Source organism: Dromiciops gliroides, chromosome 5 (assembly GCF_019393635.1).
Source record: "Dromiciops gliroides isolate mDroGli1 chromosome 5, mDroGli1.pri, whole genome shotgun sequence".
In the NCBI taxonomy this organism is placed as follows: domain Eukaryota; kingdom Metazoa; phylum Chordata; class Mammalia; order Microbiotheria; family Microbiotheriidae; genus Dromiciops; species Dromiciops gliroides.
This window is the reverse complement of record NC_057865.1, coordinates 28,475,144-28,494,242: the sequence shown is the minus strand read 5'-3', so window position 1 is coordinate 28,494,242 and position 19,099 is coordinate 28,475,144. Positions and strand designations below refer to the sequence as shown.

The 19,099-nt window shown below is 43.1% G+C and overlaps 1 protein-coding gene across 2 annotated transcripts in view; it reads left to right on the top strand.

The window, feature by feature from the left end:
- Positions 1–19,099, top strand: part of RARB (retinoic acid receptor beta) — a 180,688-nt gene that overhangs the window by 69,847 nt on the left and 91,742 nt on the right. For both annotated transcript variants that reach the window (XM_043965736.1, XM_043965735.1), the window contains exon 3: positions 15,494–15,635. In XM_043965736.1, the coding sequence (XP_043821671.1) occupies positions 15,524–15,635 (112 nt within the window). In that variant the 5' untranslated portion in view covers positions 15,494–15,523. The remainder of the gene's footprint in view (positions 1–15,493; positions 15,636–19,099) is intronic.

The following is a 19,099-nucleotide window of genomic DNA, read 5'->3' as shown; positions in this document are numbered from 1 at the left end:
TAAATGAGGACACCTAATGCGGCATGACCCAGTGGATACTCTATCCTTCAGCCATTAAGATAACAAGATGAGGGGGCGATGATTCAGACCAGTGCATTTTTTGGAGCACAGAGAGGATAAAAATTAAAAATTAAAAGAGATGTTTCACCAGAAGACTTTGCATAAGCAAGCACATCAAAAGCCATTTGGAAAACTGAAATTGCCAATTAATTCCAAAATCTCCCTCTGTGGGGCTGCTAAAAATCTCTTCTTTTTCTCAACCAAGTTAAAGCCCCACTTAGGTGTGCTTGGTCTGGTTTTCCATGGAGTGGGCACTAATTCACTCAAAGACAGAACATTTAGATCTAATGTGTCTCTTGTAGCTTTCTTTAGCCCCACTCAACTCTCTTTAAGTGATGAAGCAAACAAACAGAAATTAATAAATAATGCATTATGTCTTCCCCATAGACACATGCAATCTCAAATGACCGGTATGGCATGATGCATGCAGGGGTGGATCACCAATCATCAAGTTGTTGTTTTCTTCTTCATAATCAGTAACTCCCATCACACATTGGGAAGTACCCCCACAAGTCCCCAGGGCTTCAATTAAAGGTGTGTGTGGCAGGGGGGACAAAAATTAAAATGGGCAATTGTCAAAAAGACAACATTTAAAGTCTAGCTTAGGCATGGTTTGTTCTATTTTTGTAATTCCACACCCACCCTCACTCCACACCTGCATGTGCATTCAGTCTGATTATTCATTTGGGAAGCTATGGCTAAAGATATCCATATTCTCAATCTGTCTTGGGAATGTGTGTGTGTGTGTGTGTGTGTGTGTGTGTGTGTGTGTGTGTGTGTGTGTGTGTGTGTTCGAGGGGGAAGCAGGCAAGCCATGTCCATGGAAATTTTTAGGCTTCTTTGATCTAGGAAAGTAGTTGCAGAATGCAGTAAACAGGCAGTTGCTTAACCAGACCTAATGTACTTTGAGATGCATTCAAAATAAAAACACCCCATGAATGATTTCCTTTGTCTTCCTGAAGGAAATATAATGGAATTAGTGAGGAGTCCTGATATTTTACAGGATTTGGGGATAAAGGAAGGCGTGGATATTGGAAGGCTATGCTAATGTTAGGTTAAGTATCTGATGCTTCAGCCTGTTGAGTATATGATGTAGGGAATTTCTCTATCTCTTCCTCCAGGAATTTATTACTTTAATACTGAAAGGTTGATGCTATCTGTGAGTTCATTTTTTATTCTTCTAATTTACTATCTATTTAGCTATCTGCTATTTTTTCATTGCCTTGAAGGGAGTCATCATACCATATGTAATTAGAGATGATTTTCTCTTCTATTTGCTTATTCTTATTCCCACAACTTCTTTTTTTTTAAAATTGCTATAGGTAATATTTTTCTATCAATGCACCCAATAATAATGTAAATAGATCATACACCTTACCTTAACCCCAACCTTAGCAAAAAAGCTTCTAATCCTTTTCCATTACAGATAGTGTTAGCTCTTGGTTTTAAATGGATGCTTTTTGGTAATATTAAGGAAGGATCCTTTTTTTCCTGTGCTTTTTGGTCTTTTAACATGTGAATGTTGAATTTCATTTAAAAGCTGTTGCCATCCATTGCTGTAACCATGTGATTTTTCTTGATTTTGATATGATTTGAGAAGTAACATCACCTAGTGAATAGAGCATTGACCTTGGAGTCAGAAAGACCTGACTTCAAGTCTACTTCTGACATACTTCTTGGCTGTGTGACCTTGGATGAGTCATATAAATTCTTAGTGCTTTTAGGCAATTCTCTCAGATTATAAATTGTGTTGGCTACCCATGTAGGAGTTTCCTCACTACAAATTCCATATGCCAATGAAATCACAGTTCCGGTTCATGTTTTATTATACCTGTAACTGCCAATTAGCAATCATGTTTTAGGAAGTGAAAGGTATTTCTTTTTTTAATTATAAAAATATTTTATTATTTTCTAGTTACATGTAGAGATAGTTTTCAACATCTGTTTTTATAAGATTTCTGGTTTCAAATTTTTCTCCCTCCCTCCCCCCCAAGACAGCAAGTATTCTGATATAGGATATATATATATATATATATATATATATATATATATGTATATAAAACATTAAACATATTTCTGCATTAGTCATGTTATACAAGAAGAATCAGAGCAAAAAGGAAAAACCTCAAAAAAGAAAAACAACAGCACCAAAAACAAAAGATATAGTATGGTTCAATCTGCATCCATATTCCATAGTTCTTTTTTTTTCTGGATTTAGAGAGCATTTTCCATCAGGAGTCCTTTGGAACTATCTTGTACTGTTGTATTGCTGAGAAGAATCAAGTCTATCACAGTTGATCAACACACAATGTTGTCGATACTGTGTACAATGTTCTCCTCGTTCTGCTCATCTCACTCATCATCAGTTCATGCAAGTCCTTCCAGGTTTCTCTGAAATCTGCCTGCTCATCGTTTCTTACAGCACAATAGAATTCCATTACATTCATATACCACAACTTGTTCAGCCATTCCCCGATTGATGAGCAGACCCATAATTTCCAATTCCTTGACACCACAAAAAGAGCAGCTATAAATATATTTGTACATGTGGGTCCTTTTCTCTTTTTTATGATCTCTTTGGGGAAAATACCCAATAGTGGTATTGCTGGGTCAGAGGGTATGCACAGTTTTATAGCTCTTTGAACATAATTCCAAATTGCTCTCCAGAATGGTTGGATCAGTTCACAGCTCCACCAACAATGCATTAGTGTTCCAATTTTGCCACAGCTTCTTCAACATTTATTATTTTCCGTTTTTGTCATATTAGCCTATCTGAAAGGTGTCAGGTGGTACCTCAGAGTTGTTTTAATTTGCATTTCTCTAATCAATAGTGATTTAGAGCTTTTATCACATGGCAATAGATAGCTTTGATTTCTTCATCAGAAAACTGCCTGTTCATATCCTTTGACCATTTCTCAATTGGGGAATGACTTGGATTCTTATAAATTTGATTTAATTCCCAATATATTTTAGAAATGAGGCCTTTATCAGAAGTACTGACTATAAAAATTGTTTCCCAGCTTTCTGACCCCCTTCTAATTTGGGGTGCGTTGCTTCTGTTTGTACAAAACCTTTTTAATTTAATGTGATCAAAACCATCTATTTTGCATTTCATAATATTCTCTGTCTCTTGTTTGGTCATAAACTGTTCTCTGTGAAAGGTATTTCTCTATCAGGGTGCAGAAGTGAAACTACTTACTAAAGGAAGCACAATACAATTCCTAGAAAAACAAACAAGTTGGGGACTGGTAGCATAGCTTCATATATTACTTTTCTCAAAGGCCCATAATTTTGGAATATCAGGGCAATTTTCCCTGACAGTCTCTTGGAAGATGATGTCTAAGCTCTTGTTTTGGTCATAGTTTTCAGGTAGTCCAATAATTTTCATATTATCTCTCTTGGATCTATTTTCCAGGTCAGCTGTTTTTCCAAGAAGATATTCCACATTGGCCTCTATTTTTTAAAATTTATTTGGGTTTGCTTTATTGTGTTTTGGTTTCTCATAAAGTCACTAGCTTCCATTTGTTCAATTCTGATTCTTAGGCAATTATTTTCTTCAGAGAGCTTTTCCATTTGACTTTTTAAGATGTTAACTTTTTTTTTCATGACTTGTCTGAATCACTCTCATTTTTTCCTCTACCTCTCTTACTCTCTTACTTTATCTTCAAAGTCCTTTTTGAGTGCCTCTCTGGCCTGAGAACAATTCATATATTTTTTGGGAAGCTTTGGATGTAGGAGCCCTAATGTTGCTATCCTCTTCTGAGGATGCACCTCGATCTTCCTTGTCACTATGGACTATGGTTTGCATCTTTCTCTGTCTGCTTATCTTTCCCATCTTTTACTTGATTTTTAACTCCTTCTTAAAGTAGGGCACTGCTTCCAGGCTGCAATGTCCCAAGCTTCAGGGGGTCCCAGGTGGTACAGTTTAAGGAAAGGCATGTTCTGAAGGCCCATAATTTTGGGAAGTGAAATGAAGAGTTTAGAAAGGAGTGTCCTAGCAAGGAAAATAAAACTGGTCCCTTAATGTCCATGGGGCCAAAGAACAAGCTAAGAAACTGATGAGGGCCCTACCTTTTTCAATAGGGCATTTTCTCCAAAGGAAGCAAGTAAAATGCTTATCTTGGGTTAGCAAATGTGAGACACATTTGGAAAAATCACAGAGGTAACACTTTTAATATATTAAGTCCAAAAAATGGCACTTAGGTTCAGACAGTATCCCAGTATTGTGTTCCTGCTCCCCACCACCCCTGGCCAGTCTATTAGCTTAGTAGGCATTTTCGCTAGTGGAGAACTTTGTGGTCTGTGCATAGAAGTGGTGAACTCTCAGTAATTTTATCCATGCAGAACATCACCTGGCTAGGGAACTTGTCATCTGAAAAAAGTTGCCAAGATACCAGGGAAGCCAGTGGGTGCCAGAAGCTTGACTTCATCTAGAGTTTTCCTACCTTCCTCTGCCCACTGGGTCACAGTACCTCTAGAAGGGTGCTTTAAAAAAATCACAGGGTAACTGCAGGCAAGCCTGTGTTGTTCAAAAAGTTCCTAGGGGGGCAGCTAGGTAGCACAGTGGATAAAGCACCAGCCCTGGATTCAGGAGGACCTGAGTTCAAATCCGACCTCAGAAACCAGACACTAGCTGTGTGACCTTGGGCAAGTCACTTAACTCTCATTGCCCTGCAAAAAAAAAAAAAAAAGAAAAACCAACAAAAAGTTCCTAGGATCAAATCCAACCCTCTCATTTAATAGATGAGGAAACTGAGGAATACTGAGGACTTAGGGGACATGCCCAAGATCACACAAGTAAATTCTTGAGACGTGATTTGTGCTTGGGTCTTTCTGACTCCAAAACCGGTGCTCTGTCCACCTAGCTGCCTTTGCCTTTGGCACCTGGGCCTCAGTTTCCCCACCTGTAAAACGAAGGGGTAGACAAAGTCTCCAATGTTCTTTCCAGGTCTTGTCCCTTGAGCCTATAAGCTTCCAGTCCTGGTGCTGCAGGGACATCCATCTACTATGATCTCCCATAAAAAAAGGGAAATAGGAGACTGGATGCAATCAAAGCCATATTTGGACCTAGCTTGGAAGATGAGAAGAACCCTTCCAAACCTCGCCTGGTTCGCTTTCAAGTCAGCCCGACAGACAGCTTTTTTCGGATGCTGCTGGATTCCAAGGGCCGGGCTGGGGACAGGGGAGTGATCGTAAAGCTCCGTTCTCGCTATCAGGGTGACACCGTGAGATTTGGAATCAGGGCACCAGGATTTAGAGCCTGGCTTCACTCCATGTGACCCTTGGCCTCTATGAGAGAAAGTTGGGCTACATGGTTTCTTAGCTCCCCTTTTCCAAAACTAGGATGAAAGCATTTCTAAGGTCCCTCCCAGATTTAAATCCTATATTCTCTAAACTAAGAAGCTTACAGTTAAATAATTCAATTCCATTCAATTCGGTAAACATTTTATCAAGCACCTACTATGTGCCGGGCACTGTGCTAAGCGCTGCATAGGGAGATGACGCATGGGCACACATTGGTATAATAAACTCTGTTAAATGAGTCTCTGCATCCCCCTCACAAAATCCTCAGAGTTAGGGGGACCTGGATTCAAATGCAGCCTCTGATAACTGACTAGCTATGGGATCCTGGGCAAGCCAATTAACCTCCATTCGCCTCAGTTTTCTCATTTGCAAAGCAGGGATAATAATAGTACCCACCTCCCAGGATTGTTGTGAGAATAAAATGAGAATATCTTAAAGCACTATTTTAATGCGAACTATTATTATTCTATCTGTAAAGCGCTAAAGGCAGTCATCATTATTGCATTTTTTTCAAGGTGTCCTGAATTCCAGACTTGTTCATTTGAGGCTGATTATCCTCTGGGTCAGGACTAGACCCTGCCCACAGCATGAGCCCTTAGGTAGGAGCAACATCCTCCTCTCCACTCAGGGGCCAACATACTTCCATACAAGGAAAAACATGTCAGGGCCTGAATCTGAAGTCATATATTCTCAGCAAAACACTAGCAAGCTCTTTCTCCTGTCAGAGTGCTCTCCATGAGTGAGGACAAGCAGGAGGCTCCGTCCAATAAATCCTCACCTTCTCTCGGTAATGCTCTCGGGGCCTTTGTTGTAAACTCTTGCTCAGCCTCCTGCCTCCCTCCCACCTCCACATCCGCCACCATCTCATCCTTCACCCTCCCTATAATCAGAGCCCCTTCTGATTGCTGCTTCTCTCTTTTGCCATTTTGTTCTCAACCGATGGGTGACTCCCTTGGAGCAGATCTCGTAAGGGCAGCAAGGCCCGGGTTCAAGGCCTGCCTTTATTATTCACTAGCCACAATTAAAACTTCATCAGCTCTGTTTCCTCTTCTATAAATCACCGGGTCAGACTGGACTTTTAAGCTCTTGGCTAGCCCCTGATTCATGATGACATGAGGCCTAGGGTAAAGAAATTCCTTAATCTTAGTTGCCTGGTGCAGAGACATCTTAAAATGACTTTCCCAGGGATATTTCAGATGGAAGACTTCAACCCCAGTTCTTCCTGCCTCAAAGATTGGCCCTCTGTCCACCACCCAAAGAGACCTTGCATATCTCAAATAAGACAGGAAAATTCCATCTAGAAGGGAGAAAAAAGTCCCTAAAAATTAAATTAGCATTTCTGGGAAAAAAACCCCTCTACCGTGCGCCCCCTCCCCCGCCATTTCAGTCTTTTCTGCATTGGAAAAACAACACAAGTGCATCCCATTTACTTGTGTCTGTTCTGTGGTGGTAGGAGTTGCCATAGAGCTCTTTCTCATCCTCAGTGAGTATATTGTAAGGAAAAAAACCCCAAACCCTCAGTCCTGGGTTTTACCAATTGCCAAATGTTGCCTATCAGCCCATAAGAATAAAAATCTTTTTAAGTTGCTGTGGGCGTTTTCTCCAGCTCATGCTCTCTGCATTTTTAGAACATCCACTTCTATATGGGCCGCCTCTCCCCAGTGCTTCCATTTGGGGCGCTGGGTACAGATAAGCTTCAGCAATTGGGGTGCAGATGTGTTGGAGCAGTCGGCGTGTAGAGCAGCTGGGGTGCTATTTTCAGTTCATTTTTTCAGTATAATAAGAACAAAAAAAAAAAGGCAGAACTCACTGGCTCCTTGCCCTGTTATATTTAGAGAATCCCTGATAATAAGTGGGTAGCTATAGGTCTCACCATAGAAGGGCACAAAATAAGTGACCCAAGTAATCTGGAAAACAGATGTCTTTGTGATCATTTAAGGGGACTTCTCAGGGTCTGGTTTTGTGTCCAGTAAAAGAATGCAATTGGGCAGGCTCTAATAGAACATAACAAGAGACTGTAAGCTGTTTGAGGGCAGCCGGTACTTTGGTTTTGTTTCTTGTATCTTCAGCCCTTATAATTGTGCCTGTCACACTGTAGGTGCTTAATCAATGCTGAATGTATGAATGAATGAACAAATGAATGTAGTAAGCAGAGGAATATAGCTTTAGTTTTATAATGCTACTCAATGGGAAAATAAGATTTAATATCTATGAATCTTTTTAGAGACCTTTTTTAAGCCTTTTTTTTTTTTGGTGAGACAATTGGGGTTAAGTGACTTGTCCAGGGTCACACAGCTAGTAAATGTTAAGTGTCTGAGGCCGGATTTGAACTCAGGTACTCCTGACTCCAGGGCCCATGCTCTATCCACTGTGCCACCTAGCTGCCCCATGAGACCTTTTTTAAAAAAGGAAGAGAGATGGAGGAAGGAAAGGAAAAGGGAGAAAAGAAAAAAGAAAGAAAAAGTAGGAAAGAAAGAAAGGAAAAACGAAAGGAAAAAGAAAAGAAGGGAAAGAGAAAGGAAAGAAAGAGAAAAGAGAAAGGAAGAAAGAAAGAAAAAGGAAAGAAACCAAAGGAAAGAAAGAAAAATAGGAAAGAGAAAGAAAGAGGAAAGGAAAAAGAAACAAAAGAACAAAGAAAGCAGTTCTCTAAAGTGAGAGATGTATAGACATAATTTAATTTTGCTGTAGGTAGAGTCATATGTTTCTGTTTCTTTTTGATTGCTGTGATCCTTTCTATTTTCCTGAAACTTATGAATGAAAAGCGATGGCTCAAAGAGCAGTTTCTAATTTATTGGCATCCTTGACAGATGGAGAGCAGCCCAAAGTGGACTGGTCTGTGTTAGTCACTTAAGGACAGCTGCTCTTCGGTTTTCTTGGTCTTGAACAATAACCCATTTGAAAGGAAAATAAGGAGGTCTCCCTCCCCCTAAAGATTATCCTTTGAAAACAGAACCCATTTCTCTAACATCATTTCTGATTTGTGTAACCTAGTAACATTTCTTCTTTGTTGTTTTTTTTTTGTTGTTTGTGGTGGGGTTTTTTTTAATCTAAAAAAAGTCCATCCTGATGACTTGCTAGCTGCCTTGGCCCAGTGCCCTTAGTGAGAGCTGAGGCCTTTGACCTCTCCATGAGATACTGGGAGTTCAAGTTCACAGTTAGAGCGTGCCACCTTTTCATTCAGTGTCCCCGAGGGCTTTTAATTAAATGTGGATTTAAAAGATTGAAAGCCTTGGCCTTTAGGTCTCCAGGCTGGAGTTCAGCTGACGAAATCCAGGGGAAATGCTGTAATTGTACCCTTCCGGAAAGATGGCTAACCCTGGGGCCATGGCCTTTGCAAATTCTTTAATCCCTGCATTCCTTGGGATGCTAGAAAGCCCATTTCTGAGAAGCTGCCCCCAAAGCAGAGCAATCATTCTAAGCCAACCCATGCCAGACTCACACAGCTAGTCAATGTTGGGGGCAGAATTTGAACCCAGATCTCTCTTGACAGTTCAGTGGCATTCATCCCTATCTACAGAGACCACTCTGTCTAAAAACTAGCAGACTGTGGAATCTGATGACTGAACAACAGGCCTTAAAAATCAGAGGATCACTGCTTTTACATTTGTCATCAAATAAGTTTTTAAAAATTAATTGAATTGAATTCGGCAAGAATTTTAAAAGTGCCCATTCTGTCTCGGATGGTGGTGGGCAATGAAGATACAAAGACACCTAGTCTGTGCCCCCAAGGAGCTGGCACTCTAGTGGGCCAAGGTAGCATCTCCTTTGCTACCCTTCCCCACACCACCTTTATCACAGGCTAAGAACCCAAAGGGCAGTTTCATATTCTTCCTTATAGAGTTCTATGGGTAACCCTAACGGAATGGGAGGTTTTCTAGGACTGCTCAAAAGCTCCCACCTAGTGTGCTCTCTCACTGAGCATCACTTATCCAGCCAGACTTAATTAGCTGTTAGGTGTATTTACTTGGGACAGCTAGGTGGTGCAGTGGATAGAGTCCTGGGTTTAGAGTCAGGAAGACTTGTTTTCCGAAGTTCAAATTTGGCCTCAGACACTTACAAATTGTGTGACCCTGGACAAGTCACTTAACTCCACTTGCCTCAGTTTCCTCATCTGTAAAAGGAGCTGGAGAAGGAAATGGCAAACCACTCTAGTATCTTTGCCAAGAACACCCTAAAGGCGGTCACAAAGAGTCAGATGCAACCGAACAACAACAGTCATCCTCTGATCTGAATTTCTCAACTACAGATAAGCCCTAGTATCTGGGGGTCCAGAAATGGCCGAGGGGGGATGGGAGATGGTGCTTGAATGAACCTTGAGGAGAGATAGAGATTCCAAGAAGCAGGAATGAGGAACAGAAGGACTTCAGACCCAGCCAGGAGAGAGGAAATGCATAGGCTCACAGACTTGGAGCTCAGCTCAGAAAGGACCATCTCGTGCTGGTCTGCTCACTGGTCCCATTTTGCAGATGACAAAACTGAGCCTTGGAAAACTGAAATCTCTTACCCAGGGTAACATATCACCTAACTCTGTGCGGGCCAGAAATAATGAAGTCCAGTGCTGGCATGTTAGGGGTGTGTGTGTGTGTGTGTGTGTGTGTGTCCATCCGTCCATCCATCCATTCCCCATCCCTCTCGCTGTTGTTTTCTGCCACACATGTCCGTGCTTTGCTCAGCTCTGAACTGTGTGTTCTCTGCTCCGGACCAGTGCCCACCCTCCCTACCCGGAGGAAACTCCCTTCTTGTCATCAAAATAGTAGCTGTTTTTCCACTTTCTCCCTCCAGCTCCCCATTGTATTTCGGTGGGGTGAAAAGGTCTTGTGTTTTCTTTTTTTTTAGCCCCCCCCCCCAAATCTCCCTATTTATAACTTTCTGATGCTGTCACGCATAGTAATGCACTCATGGGGAAGGTGGTTTTTGTTTGTTTAAGCAACGTGTTTCCTGGTCTGAAGCCTGTTTCCCAGAGTGGTTGTAATAGGATTATTCCACATTCACCTCCCTTAGGCCTTAGTCTTGGGTTTCTGGCTCAGAATCTGGAATCTGGCAGTTTTGACCTGACCTGAGGTTGCAGTTCATTGTGTCCAAACACTGTGTAGTTGGACTGGGGTGAATACACACCTAGGAAGAAGATAGGATTCTGATTTCTGCACAAATTGCATGACACAGTGTCTTGTAGATATCTGCTGGCAAATGTTTAACAACCGGCTTTCTGAGAGAGAAAACACACTTTTAAATTTACTCTGCATTCACTATTTTTTAATCTACATTCATTATTAACATTTTCTCCACAACTTCTAAGTCTAAACCAGTGGTGTTAAATTCAAATAGAAATGGGGGCAGCTAGATGGCACAGTGGTAAAGCACTGGCCCTGGATTCAGGAGTACCTGAGTTCAAATCCAGCCTCAGACACTTGACACTAGCTGTGTGACCCTGGGCAAGTCACTTAATCCTCATTGCCCTGCAAAAAAAAAAAAAAAATTAAATTCAAATAGAAATGGTGACACCAAATCATATATAAAGATCCTGGGCATTGACTTTAGAAAGCACATTAACATTATCTGTGTTATATTATATATGTAGTTATTTTGTTAAATATTTCCCAAGTACGTTTTAATCTGGTTTAGTTCTCAGCTCCAGACTATTGTGGGTCACTTGTGTGGTTAGACTTCTGGTTTAAACAATAAAGAAAAAAATGAAGCTTTGATTGATTTATAGTGATTATTGTTTTATTTCAGTTGTGTCCAACTCTTCATGACCCCATGTGGGCTTTTCTTGGCAAAGATGCTGGAGTGGTGTGCCATTTCCTTCTCTAGCTCATTTTACATATGAGGAAATGAAGGAAAATAGGGTTAAGTCACTTACCCAGGGTCATACAGCTAGTTAGTGTCTGAGGCCAGGTTTGAACTCAGGAAGTCTTCTTGACTCTTTGCCTGGCACTCTCTCCATTGTGCCACTTAGTTGCCTCTTAAGTTTATAATTCTTAAAGGAACTAAAAACTTTTTTTGTTAAATTTCTCATCACGCTTTGCCTGGACCTCTCCATTGATTTCTCCTAGACTCTTGCACCACCCTTGGTCAGTCAATAAAATCAATAAGCAATTGTTAAGTACCTCTTGTGTGCCAAGCACTGTGCTAAGCATTGAGGATACAAAAAGAGGTAAAAGACAGCCTCTGCCCTGAAGGAGCTTGCGATCTCATGGGTTACTGTTGAATGGTTGTCATATATTCCCCTCTACCCTAAAAGGGAGGCATAGTATTAAAAATAGAGAGAATACAGACTCAGGAATCAGATGATCTTACCCATGTGACCTTGGGCAAACCACTTAATCTCTATGGGCCTCAATCTCCTCTTTCTATGTTTTCTAAGATATTAATACTATAAAGACTTCAAGATAAATGTTGGGGGACATGTAACTGAGAAGCAAAATTCTAAGAACTTGGAACAAGGAAAATCCAGGCATGTGATGAGAAAACCTGTTGGATGGTGCAGAGAAAAATGAGAAAATGAGAAAAATCCAAAGGTAACCAGCATTTGCTGAGGATGCTACAGTCTGAAAGCCAGAAAAGGGATGCCGCTTTGATATCGCTGAACGATTTTTTCTTCTTTGCTGTAGAAGGCATGATGGAGAAATTAAAAAATAATGAGCAGGCCATAGACTAGACATTAGGAAGAACTGTCTCCCGTGTGCTGCATAGGGAGAATAAGACAGGCTGCCCTGGCTGGTAGGGAGCTCCCCGTCACTGAGGGATGCCTTAGTAGTTAGAGACTCACTGCTGTGCTCCATTTGGGTTGACCAGGGTCACCTCCAAGAAGCTCTTTTATTTACTCCTTCAACTTTCCAAGTGAACGTGGGGGCTTTTAGGACCAGGGACAGGAAGTGATCTTTCTGCAATGACTTTGGGTAGTCCTGCCTATAAGCAGGAATGGGAAGATTGGATAGTGTCCCGAGGTCCTTTTGTTCAGGCCTCTGTGATTCATGGAAACCTTCGAGCTTTCTGATTATCTCCTGTGTCTACTGAACCAGCAGCTATCCTAATATTTGCTCAAGGCGTCCAGGCCTTTTACAGACTCCTTCCTTCTTCCCACAAACCCTTCAGAGAAGCCTGATCATCATTCAAGGCTAAGCTGAGACGCCTCCTCCTCCAAGCAGGTTTCCCAGACCCTCTAGCTGTCAGAGCTGGCTGCTTCCCCACCATTTTTTTCTTCCTTCCTTCCTTCCTTCCTTCCTTCCTTCCTTCCTTCCTTCCTTCCTTCCTTCCTTCCTTCCTTCCTTCCTTCCTTCCTTCCTTCCTTCCTTCCTTCCTTCCTTCCTTCCTTCCTTCCTTCCTTCCTTCCTTCCTGTGGGGCAATTGGGGTTAAGTGACTTGCCCAGGGTCACACAGCTAGTAAGTGTTAAGTGTCTGAGGCCAAATTTGAACGCAGGTACTCCTGACTCCAGGGTCGGTGCTCTATCCACTGCACCACCTAGCTGCCTCGTGTTGTCTGTTTTGGGGGTGACTCGGATAAGTTGTCATGTGGACAAGTATTTGACAGCTGTATCGGTTGCTCTACAATTTCTTTTTTGTTTTTTATCTCTAGCCAGGCTAGAAAAAACTACCCTCTCTGCAGCCCCCAGACTGCAGTGTTGCCGTTCAGTTCTCCTCAGGATAGCTCTCAACTCAGTGAGCATTTTTAAGCTTCTGACATGCGTTTTGTGGTGGAGATTTGACAAAAACAAAACCATCCCTGCCTGTAGACAGCTTTTATTCTACATTCCTACCGTGCCTTTTTAGCAGGCAGCCTCTTGTCCCTAAGCCTATTGGCTCTGCAGAGGAAGTCCCTCCCACTGATTACTCCCTACCCTCAACCCCTTCCAAGCTGACCCTCTGTGGTCTGCTTCTGTCTGTCCGGCTGCTATCCCTGCTGACCCTCTGACTTGGGTCACATTATCACTTATCTCTATTACTCTGTTCTCACCAGGCCTTCCCAAGCCTTCCCTTTTGTGCGCATCCCCACCCTCACTGCAGTCACCACTTCAGGGATAACCATGAGTCTGCAAGAATTTCCCAAACTCCCGCCCCCCACCTTAAATGGGGTCATCATTTTTGCCTACCAGGAAACAAACTTCCAATACAATAGGTTATAGGGACAAGAGGTATTTCTTCCTGTTTGTACCATGTAAACTTAGCCCTGTTGGTTTGGAGACATTGGTGTTTACACAACCCGGTATAAAATACTCCCCAGTAGAGATTAAGTCAGCAAGAATTGTGACAGGCTAGAAATCATTTACTGAAACTGAAATCCTGCCACAAAGCTATTTTGGAAAGCTCAGAAAACCTGTGCATTTCCTCTAGTCCTTGGTCCAAAGCCACTTCACCTGGCTGATTACTATCCTCTGAAGTCTTTCTGTACCAGTGTCAGTACCCAGAGGCAGAACTAGGACAGGGCAACTGTGGTTTTGTCCCAGGGTGCACACATTTAGAAAGTGCTGACCACACCTCTAGTTTTTCAGCTTGACTTCCAGTTGGCAAAAACAATTAGTTAAGATGAGAAGGTCCCAGAAGTCATGCTTCCTCACAGGACCATAGACCATAGATCTGTGCCTGCCCTCTAGTGCCGGCTGCCAACTCTGATTGGGAAGAAAGCACACAAACAAGACATATATAAGATAAATTGGAGATAATTAACAGAGGGAAAGCAGTGGCATTGATCTATCTTATGTGTAAATAGTTACTTGCATGTCATATGCCTTGAGGGCAGGCACCATAGGATTTGTTTGTCTTTATTTGTATTCCTAGCCCTTAGCACAATGTCGGGCGCATAGTCATGACTTAATAAATGTTTGTTGACTGACTGTCTGAAGGGGGACTTAGATGCTGGGAGGGACCTCGGAGAGTATATTGTCAGTTCACAACACATCTTGGCCTCCAGGACGGATCTTTCTGATCTCAATTCCTGGCTTCTCCCCTCTCCCCCTCACTGAAACACATTTGATAGATCTTTTCAAATGTAGTTCGGTGGAGTCCCAGCTCCCTAAGCCTAGCCTGTTTGTTTTTTAAATATGCTGTAAACAGAGAACCTCCTCCCTATGAGCAGAAAGAAGAAGGAGACAAGGCTGTTGTTGAGCCATGGACACATACCTGGAGAGGTGCGAGTAAGCCAATCCTCTGTAGAGATTGCTATCCCAAGGAGCTCTGAACAAAGGATAGTAGCTCTAAGGTTACAAGGGACCTCAGAGTCCGTCTTGTTGAACTAGCCTTGTCTTGCAGATAAGGAAATGGAGGTTAGTGACCTGTCCACAATTATACAAGCCGGGAGCATCAGAGGCGGCATTTAAACCTCTTGACTCCAGATTCAGTGCTCCGGGTATCATCCTGCCTACTGCGGACACTCTTCTGAAAATTATGCATCTAGACTTGTGACTTTTTTATGGGGGGATCCCTAGGTGTAGAAACGCCCTCCACCAAGGCTGATTGTCACCACCCTTATAATTCATCACCTTAGAAAATTCCCTGAAACGTTGAGAAGTTAGGAGATGACAGCACACAGGCATATAGCAGGTGTGTGTTCAGAGGCAAGACTTGAATGAACCCAGGGCTTCCTCCTCCCAAGGCTGTCTCTCTGTCCATTAATGGTGCATGTTGGTGGCACAGTGGATAGAGCACCGGTTCTGGATTCAGGAGAACCTGAGTTCAAATCCAGCCTCAGACCCTTCACACTTACTAGCTGTGTGACCCTGGGCAAGTCACTTAAACCCAATCGCCTCACCAAAAAAAAAAAAAAAAAAAGACAACAGTAACCGCTCACACAGACATCCCTGCTCCTCCCTTAGTTTTTCTCTTTGGGAATTTTAGATTTTCCTCCATTCACCTTGTGGAAGGTGGAACACACGTGTGAAAATGGCCTGGCAGACAAGGACAGGCCATGGTGAAATGACGTTGGTTTGAAGGAACCAGACGGAGAATACCCTGGTCAAAGGGCTTTCTCTTGGCTCATTGAGTTGTCCTACTTAGTGTAATTGATCCTCGGTTTACACGACTCTGGTTTCCTTACCTTAGGAGAGCCATGGGGCGCTGCTAAGAGCTTGGGTTCGCTGTCCAGCCACTGTCCCATTGACTTAATTCTCTTCTCTCTCTTGGCTTGTGGTTGCAGGGCTTTTTCCGCAGAAGTATTCAGAAGAACATGATTTACACCTGCCACCGAGATAAAAACTGTGTGATTAACAAAGTCACCAGGAACCGTTGCCAGTACTGCCGCCTCCAGAAGTGCTTTGAAGTGGGAATGTCCAAAGAATGTAAGTCAAGCCTCCAAGAGCATTTCTCTCCCTTGTTTAGCTTCTCTCTGGCTGTGCTCTGCCGAGCATCTTGATGCGTGCCCCCATAGTGTGGCTGGCAGGAAATATTCCAACGTGACATTAATGAGGTGCCACCTAGAGTTAGGTGTCAACAGAAGTGACATGAAAGTACAGCAATTGTTGGGATTTTTCTGATGAGAATAGTCACTTTTAGTGTGAGATGGAGTTGGGAGAGAAGGCAGAATCTAGTCCCAACTCTGCCTCTGACTCATTCACTGTGTCAATTCAAACATGTCCTTTACCAAGGTCTCTAAGGCTATGAGCATATGGATGTCACTCGAGTACCAGCCCCGTGCGGTTCTTTTCCCACATTATATTTGCCGTTCCCATAACTTAGCTGTCCAGTCTATAAGTACAACTATTGGCTTGGTCCCCATCCTGCTGCTGTCTTGGCTTCTTTGACCTTCCCCTCATGGCCCTTCATTTATCACCTTCACTCACAGCTATAATTTTCAATATACAGTTTAATTAGATTTGGTAAAGGCGTAGAAAAACCAGAAACACTGATGGCTGTAACGCAGCCTGCACATTTTATTTAATCCCAGGTTGAAAGTTCCCAGGCAGGAGAACAATCCATATCTGAGTGGCTGTTGGTTGTTTTCAACCACAGTCTCATCAGAAAAGGTCTGGATCCAAGTGTAAGAATGAATATCTGATGGCTATTGACAGCCTGACTTCTAGCTGGAGCCTAAGACAGGGGAAGGCATAGGCTAGAGTTCTAGTAGGTTTGATGGCCAGTGGCCATTTTTGCTCTCACTGGGCTCTATCTGTGGTTGCATCTTTTCCTGCCGCCAACTGTTCTGACTCTGGAGGTGATCAGTGGGCCTTTGTCTTACCACTGTTAACATGGGTTTCGAGGTTTCTAAAGCCTGGATGCATGGAGCCTGGTGACAGGGACACCAAGGCAAAGGTGTGGATATGGGGAATGTGGTGTTGTGTCTTAGGAGCGGTTCAGAGAAAGAGCACAGAGGCTTCAGATTAAGGATGGAGGGAGCCGTTGGCTGGTGATCTACAGAGAAGAGATCTGCAGTCTGACGTTGCTGGTCCGGAAGGAGGAAGGCTGGACAAAGACAGTGGCGCTTGGTCTTTTGCTGAGAATTGCCTCCTTAACCACTACTTCTGGCTGGATTGAGGGACCTGGGAAGAAAGGGTTTTCCTGAGGTGTCTTGCCTGGGAGAGATCTTTTCTGAAGGAGAGAGATCTCTCAGCCACAGTTCAATTCTCCAAAGTACAGCTCTGTGGAAGCTTGGTTCCATCTACTCCTCCCCTAACCTGCTACCCACTGTGATGCCCCAGCACGGTGTAGATGTGACCCCCCGGTTCTTAAAGGCTCTGCTACTTCCAGAGGAGGACTCTTTTCCCCTTGTAGCTGTACACTCACAGTCCCACCCCCCCCCCACTATGTTATCCTCATGACTCAGAGTCACTCCATTGGCAGAAAAGTTTAGAGAAGACAGCTTCCTGTAGCACCTGCTGACCGCTGGGCTCACCAGATGGAATCCGGGCCCAGTGGGAGGATGGGGAAGGGCAGGGAGGAGAGCAGACCCTAAGTCCTGCTGCAGTAGATATGCAGAGCCAAGTCTAGAGCTCAGACAACAGTTTAGCACAATACCTTTGGCTTATCATGGATATTGAATAAATATTTCTTGAATATTCCCTTTTTAGCCAAAAACATGCTCCAGGGAGGTGGGAAGGTTTTAGGGAAGGTTTTACCCAGGATTAACTGGATTGTTGGTCAACACTAACCAAGTTCACAGGAGAATTGCCGAACCTATCACTTCACTCTGCCTGTGTAGACACTGCCTCCTTGTTACCTCCGGCCTATTTGCATATGGATTTCAGTCACAGGCTACATGTTCTTAATGAGTAATCCAGATGGGACTCAAACTGGAACCTTATATTTATTGTGTGTGGGCCAGGGGCCCACATCCTGCTTTTCCTCCAAACCATATCCTCCTTCTCGTCCTCAGAAAATGGCAGGTTTGTTGGCAGCGTTCAGAAATGTTTCCCCACACCCAGCAAAGTTGTTCCCTGTCTTCATTGAGCTTATCGCCTTCATTGGGTTGGAAAAAAATACAGACAATAGTGAGAAAATGGCCGTGAGCTAAACAAACCTATTTTCCTGAACGGATATGAAGGGGAAGGAGAGAGAGCCATTGGAGACTGATGACACGCGAGAAAAGTACAGAAAAGAACAAAAAGGGACCAGAGAGTAGAAATAAGATATACAGACATGTGTAACCTATGTCTGATTGCTTACCAACTCAGGGAGAAGGGAGGGGAGGATAAAAATTGGAACTCAAAACTATAAATAAAAATGTTTATTATTTTTTTCAAAAGAAATACGATATACAACAGATATTTATAGGATCTTAGGACCCTGGATATAGGGTTGGGAGGAACATTGGAGACCCTCTGGTCTGATGGGTAAACTGAGGGAGAAGGAGTCTAAACAACTTTCCCACAATCATACACATGGTAAATGTCGGAGGTAGAATTTGAACTCCAAGCCCCTCATTCCAGATTTAGTGCCTTTTTCATAAGCAGTTCAACCCCCTCATTTTTACTGATCAGGAAACCGAGGCTCACAAAATTTAAAGAAATTCATCCAAGGTCACCCAGTTGAAGAGGGAAAGCATTCTAGGCATGGGGGGGCAGCCAGTATAAAAGTAAGGAGACCCAAAATGGACAATTATGGGCAAGGACAGCAAATATTTTACTTGTGTCAGAACTGTAGTTCAAACCCCAGACCTCCATCTCCTGATTCAGCTCCATTCTGTGTCACCACACTGAATGAGGTGGGTCCAGAGACTTGCCCATCCCAGAATGTTTGAGCTCATTCGGTCCAACCCCATCATTCCGTGGATAAAGAAACAAGAAGATGCCGGTCCCAGGATACACAACTTGTTGGTGGAAGATGGAGGACGAGAACAAGGTTTCCTGTATCCTAGCCTCACATTCCTTCCAATACCCAGAAATGAGCTGACAGTTGTGCGCAGCCATTGTTCCACCTGGTCCATCCTAGGGGAAGGGTTGTTCTTGGTGGGACAGGACACTGGAGTCAGGGAGAGATGAAGAATTCCTATGAGGATCATCACTATTTCATAGCAAAGCACAAGGCTGAGTGAGCAGGGGGCACCATCTAAATCTGATGCTGTAAAAATTCAGTACTAAATAGTAGACAGTGGGTGAAGACGAACAGAGAGAGCGGGTTGGATTAGTGGCACTCATGGGCCTCATGGGCACACATGACTGTCAAGTCTGACTTGAGTGATGGTGCCCCAATTCCCTTCATGCGCAGAGTTCCCCATTCACCTTTGATAACCTCCATGCATTCCATGGGGAAATGGGCAAATGTGGAGGCAAAGGAAGGCACCATATCTGATTCCAAGGTCATGAAGATG